Genomic DNA, 15,911 nt, shown 5'->3' on the forward strand with positions numbered 1-15,911 from the left:
TGAAATCCAACAAGACAAAAGCCAACAGGTGTTTTGTGTTTTGTTTGTGCTGGGTGCTAGAGACAAGTCATTCCTCATTCGTTCCTCCCTCCCTCCACCAATTATACATCTCCGTCTACAGCAAAACTCTCTCTTCAAGAACCTAGGGCCACAGGGCTGCAGATAGAAGGGACACACCAGTCCGATTCTGCCCCGTGATAAAACAGGAAGCTGATGGCATTTCAGACACGGGCGGGAGGAGCATGTATGGAAGGGTGGAGGGATGCAGGTGGGATCAGAGAGGGCCGGCTCTCAGCCCAGCTCCAGCTCTTGCTAGACAAGAGAGGCACTTTGGATAAGTCCCTTAACCTCTCCCTGCCTCAGAATCCCCTGAGTGAGATGGGAATCTGTTCAGTGATGCTGTACCATGTATCCCACGGGTGGGTGGATCAAATGAAGCGATAGGCCCGGAGGGCCATGCTCAGGGCCAGGGTACACAGTAGCTGCTTAGCAACTAACTGCAACTTCCCTTCCTTTACTTCATCCATCAGGATGTAAAAGGAACCTCAGTTAGAACTCTTGTGGTTCCGTAAATCACTGCTTCCCATTACTCGGTGTAAGACATCCACTATTTATGAAAACAAATGCCCTCATAGCTGATTTTATATACAAATATCTTTAATGATCAAGACTGGATAATACTAGGAGTTCTATAAAAGGGAGCTGATCTAAGAGATGAATTACGTTTCTGAACCTGGGAACTTATACTCTTCAACAGACAGGGCAAAAGCAAAGTAAGAGGACACAACTCCATGAGGTTAAAAAACATTCATTCATTCATTCAATTTCCATCCATGTGTTTGAATAAATATTTTGTGAGCACTTAGAATGTGCTGGCAGGACAACAGGGAACAAAACAGGACAGTCCTTGCTGGCATAGGGCTTATAGTCTAATGGAGGGAGAGAGAGAATAAACAAGTAAAAAAGACACAAGGATTTCAGATAACTCCTATGCAGACAATAAAACAGAGAGATGGGGTTGAGAGGGACCGGGGTGCCGATTCAGCTGATAAGTGGAAGCAACAGGATGGGCAGGGAGGGCTTCCCAAATGACACGTGAATTAAGACTCAATGATAAGAACGAGCCAGACACCCAAGGACTTGGTGAGGAAACTTCTAAGCAAAGGGACTCTTCTATGCAAAAGCTGGACACTGAGCCTAGGACAAGCCCAGGACATACGAAAGACAGAAAGAAGGCCGGTGCGGAGGAGGGCAGAGGGGAAGACGAAGGAAGCAGGGGTGGCCCCGGGCCCACAGCAAGAATTAGAGTTTCACTTCAGCAACTTGGAGCCCAAATTTTGTGTCCAAATTAAAATCAGTTCAAGCGGCCACATGATTTAGAAATAAACAATTTTTTAAAACCTCCTCCAGGAAAGATAAACCAGAAAGACAAGACTGCATCCTTCTGAATAAAGATAGAGAACTGAATACCCTTAGAGCTTAATGCAGGCTCAGCACACAATATGCTCTCAACAAATGTGTGCTGAATGGATGCCACACAAAAGCGATTTCAACTGTATACATGGCGAGCATGCAGTTGCTTGCAAAACCCTGGGCGAGAGGGATGAGACGACTGAGAAAGGGAAGTGAAAATAGACCAAAGCCCATCTGATGCTACAATGCCAGTTACACTCTTATAGCACTCAATCCCTCCAGAGGACACAGGCTCAAAATGTAAAACCGCAAACATATTGAGATAAACTCACGGGTGCCAGATGCATAATGAGTTACTAAGGGAAACCAGGGTGGCCTGATTTTGAAATATGACATGAGGAAGACAAGCCGCCCCTGCCCCACAGGCCCCCTGCCTGAGCCAGAACCCAGGACTGACCCAGAGCCTGCGCTGTTCTCCCTGGCTAAGCCAGTAACATTAATTACTCCCTGAAAAGGAAAATGAACTTTCAAGATGCCAGATGCCCAAGGTCAGGGTAAAGCCATGGGCAGCCCTGCGGAGGGAAACAGCACCTTGTAACTGACTTTATGGGAATCTACGGGCTTGTCTCTCCTCCGCTTCTAGAGGGCTAGAACGGCGTCTTGCATTCCCACCACTGCCAATCACGCCAAGTGTCCTTACGTGCACCAGGAGCTCAGACGTTTGTTGAATGAATGAACAAGCACACAACTGAGGCAGTCCATTCTGACCAAGCAACGTGGCCCTGAATAAGGTTAGAGGCAGTGAGAGCGAGACAGTAAGAGCACACTATAGATGGGAACTAGCCACACAAGGAAACAGCAAAGAGAACTAGGAAAGAAACATTTTTAAGGACACTTGATCCAATACTTGAAGGGCTGTCACATGGGAAAGGAATTAGGCACGTTCTATCCAAAGCCCCAGAAGCCAAACTATGACTGAATTCAAGGAAGAACTTTCTCCTAGCAGAGCGTTTGCCAGGCTGTATTTAGTGGAATGCTAGCGTTCCGGGGTGGGCGATGGGTGGGAGATGAGGGGAAAGAGTCCAAATGATTGCACGGGAAAATATGTTTGGGAATTTGAGTTAATCAAAGGTAATAGATATTCTTACTGAAGGGCATGGCTTTCAGCCCTTCTCAAATTTATGTGGCTCCAAATAGCTTTTCATAGGATGCTACAACATCTCACAGAGTCTCTACATTCCAAGTTCAGCTCTGAGGAGAAGATGAATTAGAGCTGTCTGATAAAAACACCTTATGAAGGAAGGAGCGTCACACCAGCATTTGAGTACTTTTAGGATGCAGAATTCAACATTGCATAGATGATACAAATGCAATCAGAGTAGAAAACTAGAACGATGGGTTCATTCTCACATTGACTTTCATTTTGAATGACCAAGTAGCAGACAAAAAGGCCCAGTTACAAGTGAGGACACAGACTCGCTGCCCCTCCCACCACTTGGTGTCCAAATGAGTGGGTGACATGGATATGACAAAGGGATCCTCAAAGCCATCAGTGCTGTTCTGGGGAGCTTAGGGACAGGATGAGTTCTTGCCAGAGCCCACTTTGACTCTCCTCATGTAGTATTTTCTAGAAAATATTGCCTGCCACCTTCCTCCCATGTACCTGTACATTCTGTAAATATTCACTGGGGGCCTTCCATAGACCGGCAGTAGTGAGCAAAACCAGAAAAGGTACTGCTTCGTGACTGCCTCCTGGGGAAGTCACACAATAAACAAACATATTGCACAAATAATAATTTAATTGAGGTTTTCCATACATGTTACAAAGGAAATGAATGGTACAAAGCAACGTGAGTTACACAGAGAACTTATCCAGTGTAGGATTTGAGGTTGTGTTCCCTAAGGGAGCACAGAGACCATGTTTTGCAGACACTCAAATGTGCAGGTCCTAAACATTCCACTGGAAAACCATAGCCCAGTGAGGCTGGAAAAGGTCACACAGCACCTCCTCCCACCCCCCAAGAGCAGCCTCTGCTCTAGCATAATGTCATATGGATACTCTATTTGGGACTAAGACTCAGTAGGTCTGGAGAGAGCTAGAGTTTGCATTTCTAACCAGGTGATTCTAATGCTGCTTCTCTGACAACCACATCAGGCAGCACTACTTCATCAGGCATTTTAAAAGACCTAAATAGGGGCTTCCCTGGTGGTGCAGTGGTTGAGAGTCCACCTGCCGATGCAGGGGACACGGGTTCGTGCCCCAGTCCAGGAGGATCCCACATGCCGTGGGGCGGCTGGGCCCGTGAGCCACGGCCGGTGAGCCTGTGCGTCCAGAGCCTGTGCCCCGCAATGGGAGAGGCCACAGCAGGAAGAGGCCCGCATATAGCAAAAAAAAAAAAGACCTAAATAAATGGAGGGCTATACCATGTTCATGGACAGAGAGGCTGAATCACAAAGATGTCAGTTTTCCTCAAATTAACCTATAAGTTCAATATTCTCCCAACCAAAATCCCCACAGAGTTGTTCTGTTATTATTGTTTTTTAACTCGACAAGCTGATTCTAAAATTCATTTGGAAGACTAAAACAATTTTGGAAAGAGCAAAGTGAGGGACTTGCCTTATGAGGTCAAGGCTTAAAATTAAACTATAGGTATAGTACTGATACACAGTTAGCAAAAGAGATGAGCAGAACAGAGAGCCCCTGAACAGACATGTGCTTGTAGGAAAACTTTATATGGAAGATGGCATTACAAATCAGTAGGGATAGGATGAACAATTCAGCAAATACATATATATATGTGGCTGGATTCCTACCTTGTACCATATGCAAAAAGAAAATTCCAGTTAGATTATATTACTGAATGTGAAAAAACAAAACTTTAAAACTCTTAAAAGAACCCCACCCCCCAAAAAAAAGAAAACCCAGAAAATAATTTTTTTTACAACTTTGGGGTAGGGAACTATATCTTAAATAAGACACCAAGTGTGCAAACCAAAAAGAAAACTATTGGCAAATTTGAATTCAATACAATTTATGCCATACATAAATAAGAAAGAAAAGCCACACACTAAGAAAAGCTACTTGCAGCACGGGTACTAATACCTACAATGTATCAAGAACTCCTACCTATGAGAAAAGAGAAAAGGATATGAGCAGAAAGTTAATGGATGAGGAAACCCAAATGGAGCAAAAAAAACATGAAAAGATATTCAACCTCATAAAGTAATTAGAGAAATGCAAATTTAAAACAGTGGGATACAATTTCATATCCATTACACTGGCAGAACTTAAAAACTCTGACCAGAACAAGTGCCTAGGTCTATAATGGGGAGAAGTAGAAATTCTCATTCTACTCTTGTTTGGAGAGTAAATTAGAACAATTCCTTTAAAAAGCAATTTGACATAATCTGATAAAAGTGACAATGCATGAACCCTACCTCCCAGTAATTCCACTGTTAGGTATATGGCCTAGGAAACTTGATTTGTGCAGAGAAGCACAAACAAGACATTCACTCAGCTTAATCATACTGGGAAATGCGAGACAGTCTAAATGCCCATCAAGAGGAGCCAGGTAAACACAATGTAGACTCTTTATATATGGAAATACTATACAGCAGGAACAGAATGAATGAACCGAAGCTACATGTATCAATATGGAGACCATCTCAAAACCAATATTGAGCAAAGAAACAAAGCTATAAGAAAAAGTGAGTAATGGATACCATTAATATAAAATTTTAAAACATTCAAGGAAGACTTAGCTATTATTTGGGAGATATACATAATATGAATATATATGTATATATGCACATGTGTGTATGTACAGAGGGAAGTATTTTATTTATATTAATATTTATATAAATAAGTTATATTTATAATTATAAACTCATGTTCTTTACATTCATTTTATAGAATGATAAATCTAAATTCAGCATAATGACCTCTAGAGAGGGAAGGAGAAGAATGGTATCTGGGAACAGAATAAAAATCACTCATAAAACCACTGTCCCTCTACACTATCATTAAAGTAGGGGAGGGTCTTCAAAGAAGCCAGTCCTTTCCAGATTAAAAAGCCTCAGAAAGCCTTTAGCCACCCTTCAACCCACAGAGGAAACTGCTCTTCAACTCCTGGGGCACTGCACAATTCTGCACATTCACAATGTAAATCATGCCCTCTAGGGGTGTGCAGTGAACAACGTATACAACCGTACGTGGCAGCTCTCGTAACTCCAGGGCCACAGACCCCTTTGGAATACTGATGAAAAATGCCTGTCTCTGGGAAAATGCCCACCCACACAACTACTGCCTATAATGTCTGTGGATTCAGGCACCTTCCCAGCAGCCATCAGCAGGCCTACGCTGGTCAAACTCTTCCAGGAACAAGGGCTTACAACCTTCGGAAGTGCTTGCAGACAACTCTGTGAGGCTAAAGCTCTTCCTAAGTACGTTGAAAACCTGCCTCTTTAACAACCTCTACCCGTGAACGTTGATGTACTCCCTTTCCGCATGACATTGCTGCTACTGAGAGAAAGCTAACCTGCCCCACCCCCCGCGGAGACTTCTGCTTTCAAGGCTAAATATATTCTTGACTTAGTTTATTGCAAACATGCCAAATCTTATCTTTTGTTAAAAATGAATTTTTAAACTGCCCATCATTTTACCAAGCGCTTCTTGTCTCAGTAAGTAAATAGGCATGCTGACATGTCATCAAAGAACAAGAAAGCATTTCTCTCAGCTGCCCCTTTGGGAAACCTCTCAAGATCTCCATTCTGGCTTCCAAAGCAGCCAGATGCCCATAGAAGCCAGGAAGTACAAGGCTGGAGGCAGGGTCAGGCTTTTTCCAAGGGTGGGGGTAACGTTAACTGAGCAGCACCAGGACAGAGCCCCCCCGGGGCCAAAGGAGACAAGGTGTTTCCACTTACTCCCAAAACTCCATGACGGGAGAGGTGGCATTCTGTAGGGACACATGGCTGTGGTTGGTTGTGTTCAGTTTCTGGAACTCCACGCAGTTCTCTACAGTGGAAACAAGACAAGAAACACAGGAAAATTACCCTCCGTGAGGGCTGGATCTTGGAAAACCTTCAGGGCCGATGGTGCAACCAAGCGGTTTCACCCAGTCGCTCTGGGTAAACATGGCTCAGAGAGCACTGTGGGGAAAATCAATCACTTACAAACAGTTTAAGAGGGAGGCTTGGCTTGATTCAAACAGGAGGAGAAGTTTGGGGGGCAGGGTACCTCCTCTCTCCTATTCCCACGAATATGGCCTTTCCAATTCTTTCCTCTGGCCTGGTTCTTGAATCTTTCACCTTTTCCACTTCCCTGCCTAAGGCCTGTCCATAGCATTTACCTGTTCTGCTCAGTGGCCCCGGCAGGAACAAGGGGGCTAAAGGGGGGTGTCAGCCATGGTGTCCCTGGGCCAGTAATGCCCGTGAGACTCAGTTTTTCTTCATGGAAGAAGAGGCTAATGTCACAGCTGCCTCATAAAGACCTGATGACTGGATGAAATAACATCCAAATGTGTAAAGAATCCCTAATTCCTTCATCATTCCCTCAATCCAGGAAAGGATTTATTGAATATCTCTTCTCATTTCATGAAACTTGATGACCAAGAGAGATTTGAATCTCAAGTTTAAAACATCTGAGTGTTCATCCTTTAAGGCCCAGGTCAGCCTATTAACCTCTCCTCCAAGAAGCCTTCCGTGATCTCTATCTCCTGAATTCTAAGAAACTTAGAATTTAAAGGTCCTCCAAGGAACCTCCTTCTCCACGCCCTTTATTTCGAAGGGGAGGAATCAGGGTTCAGAAGTAGTCAAGGGACTCCACCCACACCCATTCCCCCCTCACAAGTCACCAGCCAGTTAGGGGAAGAAAACGGAATCAACTCCAGCCAAGGCTCCACCTCCTTTGCCATGGTTATCGCCTGGTTCTGTCTGCCACCACGGGATCTGGGTTTCCTTCCTGCACCTCCCTGTTCACAGAGCTACCTCAGTCACCAGACTGTGAGCTCCCAGAGGACAGGGCCTCCTGCACCCATGCGCTTCAAAGCCCATGCACCCAGCACAGCGGCCAGCACGGAGCCCGTGTTCAGCCTCACTCTGGCCCTTCGCTCTCCTGTGTGCACGAGCCCTCCAACTCCATCTATAATCTCCAGAACACGAAGCCTTCCTATATGTGATGTTTCACACAAGTGTTCACACGCCTTGAGAGAAAAGGGAATGCAATCAGTGGAAGAAAGCTTTGCAGCCCACTGGGGAAAAGTTCTCCAAGTGTCTGCCCCCTTCCCACTTCTCTGGGCAAGTGCTAACCATATTAGGAAAGGAGATGGTCTGTGGGGTCCACAGACAGTCCTAAGAGAAGTCTGGGAACCTAATATTATAGGCAAAATGCCTGAATGTACACTTGTGCCTTTTTCTGGAGAGGAGCCCTTAGCTTTGATCAGATTCCCTAAAACATTGTTTCTCAAATATTTTTTTCTAGAGTAAAAAAATGTCTCAGACACCCAAGGTTGACATGGTATTTTTTATTAAAATGACATTTAATCTTTTACAAATAAGTAATGAATTATAAAGTCTTTGTGATTATAGTATTCAAACACCTATAAAACCAGAATTTACAAGTTAAATACCAACTATACTATGGAACCAACACAATTCAAATTGATAGCATAAAATGGATGTGTATGATAATGCCATCTTGTGAAATTAAATCGATTTCCCAACAGAAAAACAGAACTGACAGGTAGGAGGCAGGGTCTATGGAATTAAGCTTGCGTATTTTTTTTCTTTTTGCGGTACGTGGGCCTCTCACTGTTGTGGCCTCTCCCGTTGCGGAGCACAGGCTCCGGACGCGCAGGCTCAGCGGCCATGGCTCACGGGCCCAGCCGCTCTGCGGCACGTGGGATCTTCCCGGACCGGGGCACGAACCCGTGTCCCCTGCATTGGCAGGCGGACTCTCAACCACTGTGCCACCAGGGAAGCCCAAGCTTGCGTATTTTTCCATGCACTATTTGAGATTCAATTCTACCACCGTTTTTCTCCGGTCACAAATTTGCAAAACCTTTGTTCCTACAGTTTGTTGCATTCTTGGCTGGACTTAGCATCAATGACCATTTATGAATTAAATCTCTCTGCTCTTTTTCCCTTGGCCACCATCATCCTGTTCACCAAGAATGCATCTTAAATTGTAAACATGGACAAAGTCAGGCACTGAGATCCCCCAACCGTCCTCATTTATAAGGTGGCTGTGCAGATGATCCAGAACATGCACATATTTTTAGAGTATCCTCAAAATAAAGATGCACAATTAAATTATCATGGAGGACTCACAGCCCTCCAAGAATATGTCCTTGAATTTTAGTTTGATAAACAAGACCCCACAAAATGTGGTGGGTGGGGGGAAGCAAGGCAAAGTCATGCAGGGATAGAAGCTAGTTCACAGCGTTTTCTTGGTCTAATGCCCACTGTTCCTTCTGCTGGTGACCAACATCCTACCCAGTCTTACTGTGCCTCAGCTTTCAGGATGACTGGCCACTTCCATTGACAACCTAACCACAGGTTACAACACAAATGGCAAACAGGTTAAAGCATGTGTGTTGATTCCAGTCAAAAGGTGGTGGCTGCCTAGACTACTGAGCAGAGTTCTGAGGCCAAGACTAGACTCAAAAGGAAAGCGTTCTACAATCGACTAGTGATGTCTGCACTGAGCACAGCCTCCAAAGACAGGGGTTGAGAAGTATTTGCCTTCCCTAGATTGTAAGATTCAACCCTGACAGGATGACAAATTGAAAAGTAAACAGTATATGAGAATCCAAAGTAATGTAAAAAGTTACCCATTCAAGGCAGGAGGAGGGTGGTGAATTCAAGTATCTACCTGGGTAGGACAGGTAGAGTAAATGAGCAATGTGAGCTGGGTGGGGACTGTGGCCAGCTTGAGGACAGAAGCTTCAAGCAAAGGCAACAGACGGTTCTCAGCTACAGCCATTGCTGCCAAGTAAGAATGTGGGAATGTGACTCTGGTTTGGCCAGATCTTTTTAATTTTTCAAGAGAAGCTGAAAAATCTGGATTTTCACGTCAAGCCTTCTGATTTTTCAATTTTGACAACCAAATACATTTTTGAAATTTGCTGGTCACTGATCTAAAGCCTAACTGGCTGACAGGCCCCCTGTCTGCAACCCTTGATCTAGTCTAACCCCTTCATTTTACAGAGGAAAATCTGACACTCAGAGGCAGGGCTGCAATTGCAGCCCAAACCCCCGAACCTCAGTTTAGTACTTCTTCCTTGCATCCCTACTCTGTGCAGGAAGGGTCCAGTCTCTGTATTTGGCAAAGCAAGGAAAGAGCATCACAGTTCTTCTCTCTGTGCCAATCCCTGGGCCAGTACTCAGCTCAGGTTCAGAGCTGAAGAGTGTACAGAACAGGTACACTTTCAGTGGAATCTGGACTCATGGCAAGAGACATGACATACCACCAATCCCAGGTCCTCCAGCAGGACCATCAGAGAGACCCTCCCTGGAGGCCATACCTGTGTTCCATTCGTGCCCACAGGTGGCCCAGGGGAGCTCGGTGGTGAAGCAGTTGCTCAGGTAGAAAATGGCCCACGCCAGGATGATGATGTAGTACACGTTTAGATGGGCCTCAATCACCTGCGTTGCATAGCCAATGCCTGAAAGAACGAAGGAAAGGCAGTGATTTGTCTCTCTCCGCCTTGTTAAAAGCTGCCCTTCACAACCTGACATCACCCAGGAACCCTTTTACTTTCTTATTAACTCAGCACTTACCTTCAAATAAAGGGCACACTTTCCTCCAACACGTAATGCCACCTTCACTCGTAAATTGTCCCAGAGCTGTTTCCAGGAAAAAAACAGGAATCCCACAGCATATAAAAAACACCACATAGGGAATCAGGAATGCCCCTGCAAGGATGCAAAGTAAGCGAATGAGGTTAAAATTGCCTCTACCACTTCACGTTCAGCCCTTTAATAAGCACCTACTAGAGGCAATACATCATGTGCTCTGAGCTTGAGTTCAAGTTCCTGCTATGAGGACCAGAGTCAGAAAATGTGAGCCTGGGTTAGTGCTCTCTGCCGCCTACTCCCTTGAATAAGTTTATGTCACATCTCCCAGCCTCAACTTCCTCAACTGTAAAATAGGGCTTTAATACTTAATATCGGCACCACTTATCTCACAGAACTGTTGTGCAGCTAAGATGATAATGAAGAAGAAATTGTGTTATATGCTTGATTCTTTTATTTATGCATTCTACCCTCCAGCACAGGTCAAATTCATTCCCTCTCTGAACGCTACATCCTTCTTTTATATTCTAAAGTAACCTCAACAGGCCAGGGGAGGGGGACCTCTTCTTCTTACTTGGGAAGTGACCTGCAAAAAGTCTTCATAAAGAAAGGCATTCTCAAGGAGATATACAAAGAGCAGTAACAGCCCCTTGTACATGAGCCCCAGGTATGAAGCTGAGTTATGAGCAGTTCGTAGCAAGAATCCGTCCAGACAGGCTGGCTTTGAGTCAATCTGAGAAAAGACCACCGTAAGCTTTAGTGCTCCCATCTTGAAACACAATACCCACTGCCTGAGCCTTTCTGTGAAACAAATTAAATAACTGAGGTGAACATGAGCCATTACAAGAAGAAAGGGATCTTTCCAAATCCCTCATTCTCTCTCTCTTGTCTAATAACAAAGCATGAAAACACACGCTATTCCCCACCATCTGATCTCACAAATGAAGGCTTTCACTGAAATTGCTTTTTGCTAAATGAAGTCCCTTTAACCACAGGATTAAAAGCAACGATTCTGATCAATCCTGATAATAGGACAATATTTACCAGGTTTTGAAAAGGTCTTAGTTTTCTATTTTTACAAAGTTTCACCTTGGGAAAGAAATACTAAACTATTGTTGCAATTTATGAGTAGAGCTGTGTATATTTTTTTAAAAAGGTAAACAGTTGATAAGCAGATATCCCAACTATATTAGAAGGCAAAAAGTGTGTAAAAGAAGATAAGAGGGTCTGTTTGCTGAATATAAATCTAAGTGATTAAAAAAAGCCACAGAAGTTTCCCGAATATGCTGTAATTTACCTGTGAATCCTCTAGAACCTAACAGATGACACTTTCTGAAAGCCTTGTGGCCTCTCTGTTCACAAAGCTAGTAATCCTTTAGATAACTAGCTCAATTAAACCAGGATATCTGTGCACCCAACGGAGACTCTTGTCTCATTAGAGTAAAAAGAAAATGACTCATTTTTAAACTTGACTCACTACAACCTTTTTTTTCATCTGATGCAGAGTTTGTAATTAATGCAACTTACACTATTTTCTGATTTTAGGAATGCATTTTTTGTTGTTGTTTTGGCATAAGAATTTCCCGTATTTAAAAAAAAAAAAAGAAAAAAGATGTTAAAACAGCTCTTGCCTGGGACTATCCCAAAGGGTTTCCACAGGCATCTAAGTGGACATGGCAGCTTACACAGGCTGAATGTGCAAAGAGAGGCGGATTCCCAGATGAGGGCACAGGTCACGTTCGGGGTCTCTGGGTCTGCTCCGTCTCTCCCCCTTGCCAAGCCACCAACGCTAGCGGCCACTTCATTACCAGTGCAGGGCAGGCTTGGAGCAGGCTGTGCCTTCAGGATGAATGTCTCCAAAGAAAGGGCCCTGGCCAAGCAGAACCCTTTTCACTCTCCCTGCAGCTGCCCGCACAGGAAGTCCCGCTCCACGAAGCCTAACAGTGTGGTCCCTGCCAACCTCTGAGCCACCTTCATTGGGGTCTGGGGATCTGCTGGAGGGACACAGCAAATAGAGGGAGGAAAACATAGACACAGACTTCTCCTTGCAGAAACTGTGCCACTCAAGGTTTCACAAAGTCCTTTGCCACGGAACTCCCAGCTGTCCTGCTGATATGACAGGTCGGGGGCTCCTAAAGTCTGGAGCCCCTTCCTTGGGCTGGGAGATTTGAGGACTCACTGCTGCATCTCCACCAAACTGAGTCGGACACGTTGTCTCTAGAAACAAGCCTCTCATCACCTTCCTTTCCCTGACCCCTGCAAGCTTTAAGCATCTTCTAAACATCCAATTATTATTGTTGCTATTTGTCATGAGTGACTCTGAGACCAGTGAAAGAAACTGTTTGGTGCCCATTTTCCCACCAGACAGTCCTGAAAATAGGCCCTAGAAAAGGCCCTACGGGCAAATGAAAGGCAGGGAATCAAACAGCAATGCCTCACCTAAAAGTTCTCCTTGTTGTCATCCAATCCCACTTTAAAACCAGGCCTTTGGTGTCAGAATCCCATCTTTACCCCTTATTAAGTGAGTGACTTCTCTGGCCCTTAGTTTCCTCATCTGCAAAACGGGTATAGCACTACCTACAAAGATGACTGTAGGATGAAATGAGATGATGTTAAGTAAAGTTTAGTACGGAGGCTGGCGTTTCAACAAGCGCTCAAAACCCGAGCCTACTCAGATTATGAGCCCCTTTCCTTCATGCAGGTTTCTAGTCAGGAAAGCTGAGGCTCAAAGGGTCTGTCTCCTGCCCCAAACATGAAGGGCTCCTCGTCTCGGTCTGCACCTCACGCTGGGACAGAACACACCTGGCGGACAAGTCCCCGCGTGCTAGCAGGTGGTACACGCAGGTGTGAAGCGCGCATGCGCACGGGGACGGCAGCCTTGCTCAGGGGTAAGCTCGCTCGCCAGGTGGGCCGGGCCGGCGTTCTCCGCAAGGGTCCCCCTACACGCAGGCGCGGGAGGGGTCTCGCGCTCGCCCCTAGCTCCCCGCCCCCACAGGGCTGGCTTCCCCCAACGCATTCTCCTCAGGGCCGCGCGTCGCCTCACCTCCGCCGTTCTTGTAGCACAGGTAAGGGAAGCGCCACACGTTGCCCAGCCCGATGATTTCCCCTGCCACGCTCAGCACGAACTCCACCTTGTTATTCCAGTGGCCGCGCTCGTGGACTGCCTTGTCGCGCTTGTCGCGCGGGTCGCGGGCGGACGCCGCGCCCCCGCTGCCGCCGCCGCTACCCAGCACCTCAGACTCCCGCGCCTCCTCGGCAGCCTTCCCGTTGCCCAGAGGCAGCGCCTTCTCCGCCGTCATGGCCGCGCTGGCTGCCTCGTGCGCCGGGCCGGCTCTGCGCCGCCGCCCCGGGCGGACTGGCTTTTCAGGAGGCGCGAGCAGGCGGGAGGGGGAGGCAGGGGGTGGAGCTGAGGGGCCGGGCCGGGCCAGCGCAGGGACGGGGACGCTGCGCGGCGGCCCGGCGGCCCGGCCCGCCCGGCGCCCGCGTCGCCTCAGCCCGGCTAGGCCGGGCCCGGGAGCCCCGTGAGCACCTTGCGCGCGCCGAGCACCTTGCGCGCGCCGAGCACTTTGCGCGCGCCGAGCACCTTGCGCGCGCTACCCCTTCCTTCTCATGTTCTACCCACATGGCCTCTTAAGAGTGGAAGGGTCCATTCAGGCCTAGGCTGGGCTCCAGGCACCAAGCCCTGAAGTTCCACCACTCTAATCTCCAACCTCCTGGGCCTCAGTTTCTCATCTCTAATTAGAGAAGTGGCTGTAGAACAGGCTTCTCCGACTTTAACGTACACACCAAGCACCTGCGGATCTTGTTAAACTGCACATCCTGATCCAGTGGGTGGGGCTGGGCTGGAGCTTTGGCGTTTGGAACATGTGCCCAGGTGATGCTAATGCTGTTGGCAGGGACCACACCTGGAGGAAGAACGGAGTAAATGAACTCCGGGTTTCTTCCCAGTGCTCAGACTGTGAGCTCCCCTAGGGAAGGGACACCTCCAGATCTTGTCCAGCCTGGCACCCACTGCTCTAAGCACAGTGACTCAGGACAGTGTGGCAGTTAAGCACTCCTGTCCAGACTGGCAACTCTGATTTGAATCTCATGCTCCACCTATCTTAGTCTACTCAGTCTTGGGAAGAAGTCATCTGACCTCTCTGTGCCTCAGTTTACTGATTTGCAAAAAGGAATACCAACAGTGCTTTTCTTATGAGTTTGTGTGTGTGTGTGAGTTAATAAGAAAATGCTTATAAAGTATTTAGTGTTTTCGAAGTGCTCTATGAACATTAGCGATTATTAGTATTATCGTACAATGTGTAGTCACTCACAAATATATTTGTGCCTATTCTTGTTTAATATCTGTCTTTCCACTCAATTGAAAGGATGATGTACACTGTCTTGTTCATTATAACAGGTACAGAAGCCAGCACAAGACCTAGTACATAGTAGATGCTTACTAAATATTTGTGGAGAGAAGAAGGAAAGGCCAGAGGAAGGAAGGGAGGAAGGAGAAACAAAAGCAAAAGAAGATTAGGTCTGCAAGGGGCCACAGAGATAATCAGAGCCACCTCTCATTTCACAGCCCTGAAGAAGCCCAGCCACATGAACTGTCGCTAACACCACCCACTGAGCTCTCCATCCATCCCTTGGAGCTCCCCCGGAGCTCTGAGGAAGAGCCTCCTTGTCTTGTGGCCTCAGCTTCTCCTTCATTCTAGCTAACAACTGCTCTCCCCACCTCCATGCCCCCCAGAAAACCCTTCCAGCCACCATCTTCCCCTTTCAAGCTTCCTTCCTCCCCTCCCCCTCACTATCATATTTCTTGAAAGAGTGAGTTTACATGCTGCCTGCCCTATCTTCACCTCCCACTCATTCCTCAGCCCACAGCAATCTGGCGCCCACCCCCGCCACTCCCCTGAAAATGCTGTCTGTGAAGCCCTGGAAGCACTCTTAAAGTGGCAAATCCTACAGTTCCTTGTCCATCGCCATCCTGCCTGACCTGTAGGTAACTTTCGGCACCATTATTCCCATCTTTCCCTCTTAAACTTCACACCCGTTTGGTTTCCTTGGTACTGCCTGCCTCTGTTACTGTTTCTCTCTCTGCTTCTCTAGTCTTCCTCTCTTTCCGCTTAAATTGAGTCTTTCTCACGCCGTCAGCCATCCAACTAAATGCTGACAGCTCCCAAACCTCCACTCCCAGGTGCTGTCCAGCAAATACTCAAAAGCAGAGATCCTGCAGAGAGAGTGAACTGAACTCAGGTAGATTCAGGCTCTGCCCCTTATTAGTGGTGTTACCTCTGCCTCAGGCTCCTCCTCTGTAAAGTGGGGTGAATATTAATTCTGACCTCATGGGGTGGGTGTGAGGGATAGAAACCTTGAGCACAATAGGTGCCCTGTGAACAGTATTTATTATTTTTATTGTGATCATGATGGTGATGATGGTGATGGTGATGTCATTCCCTTGCTTAGAAGTCTTCATCGGGCCTTATTTTCCTACAGGATAAAATCAAATCGCTGACCCTGGCATTTTGAATTGCCACCACAATCTGATTGTCCCAGACTTTCCTTCTAAATTAATTCCATCTTCTCCCATGCTAAAGGTCCACATCAGTATTTTCATTTTCTTTGCAGTGATCCTCAATGCTGCATATAGAATATATAGACAGTCAGGATCATCTTCGATCTTCGTGGTCCCTGCACATAATAGGCACCCAGGAGTTCAT

At 46.5% G+C, this 15,911-nt stretch overlaps 1 protein-coding gene across 1 annotated transcript in view; it reads right to left on the reverse strand.

The window, feature by feature from the left end:
• The window catches only part of SLC6A11 (solute carrier family 6 member 11), a 120,171-nt gene extending 106,666 nt beyond the window's left edge, over positions 1–13,505 (reverse strand). Inside the window, exons 1-4 of the mRNA XM_032649008.1 lie at positions 13,250–13,505; positions 10,192–10,326; positions 9,936–10,076; positions 6,337–6,427 (exon numbers count right to left, since the gene is read on the reverse strand). Of these exons, the coding sequence (XP_032504899.1) occupies positions 6,337–6,427; positions 9,936–10,076; positions 10,192–10,326; positions 13,250–13,505 (623 nt within the window). The remainder of the gene's footprint in view (positions 1–6,336; positions 6,428–9,935; positions 10,077–10,191; positions 10,327–13,249) is intronic.
• Positions 13,506–15,911: the final 2,406 nt, after the last annotated feature.

This window comes from Phocoena sinus, chromosome 11 (assembly GCF_008692025.1).
Source record: "Phocoena sinus isolate mPhoSin1 chromosome 11, mPhoSin1.pri, whole genome shotgun sequence".
NCBI classification, from domain to species: domain Eukaryota; kingdom Metazoa; phylum Chordata; class Mammalia; order Artiodactyla; family Phocoenidae; genus Phocoena; species Phocoena sinus.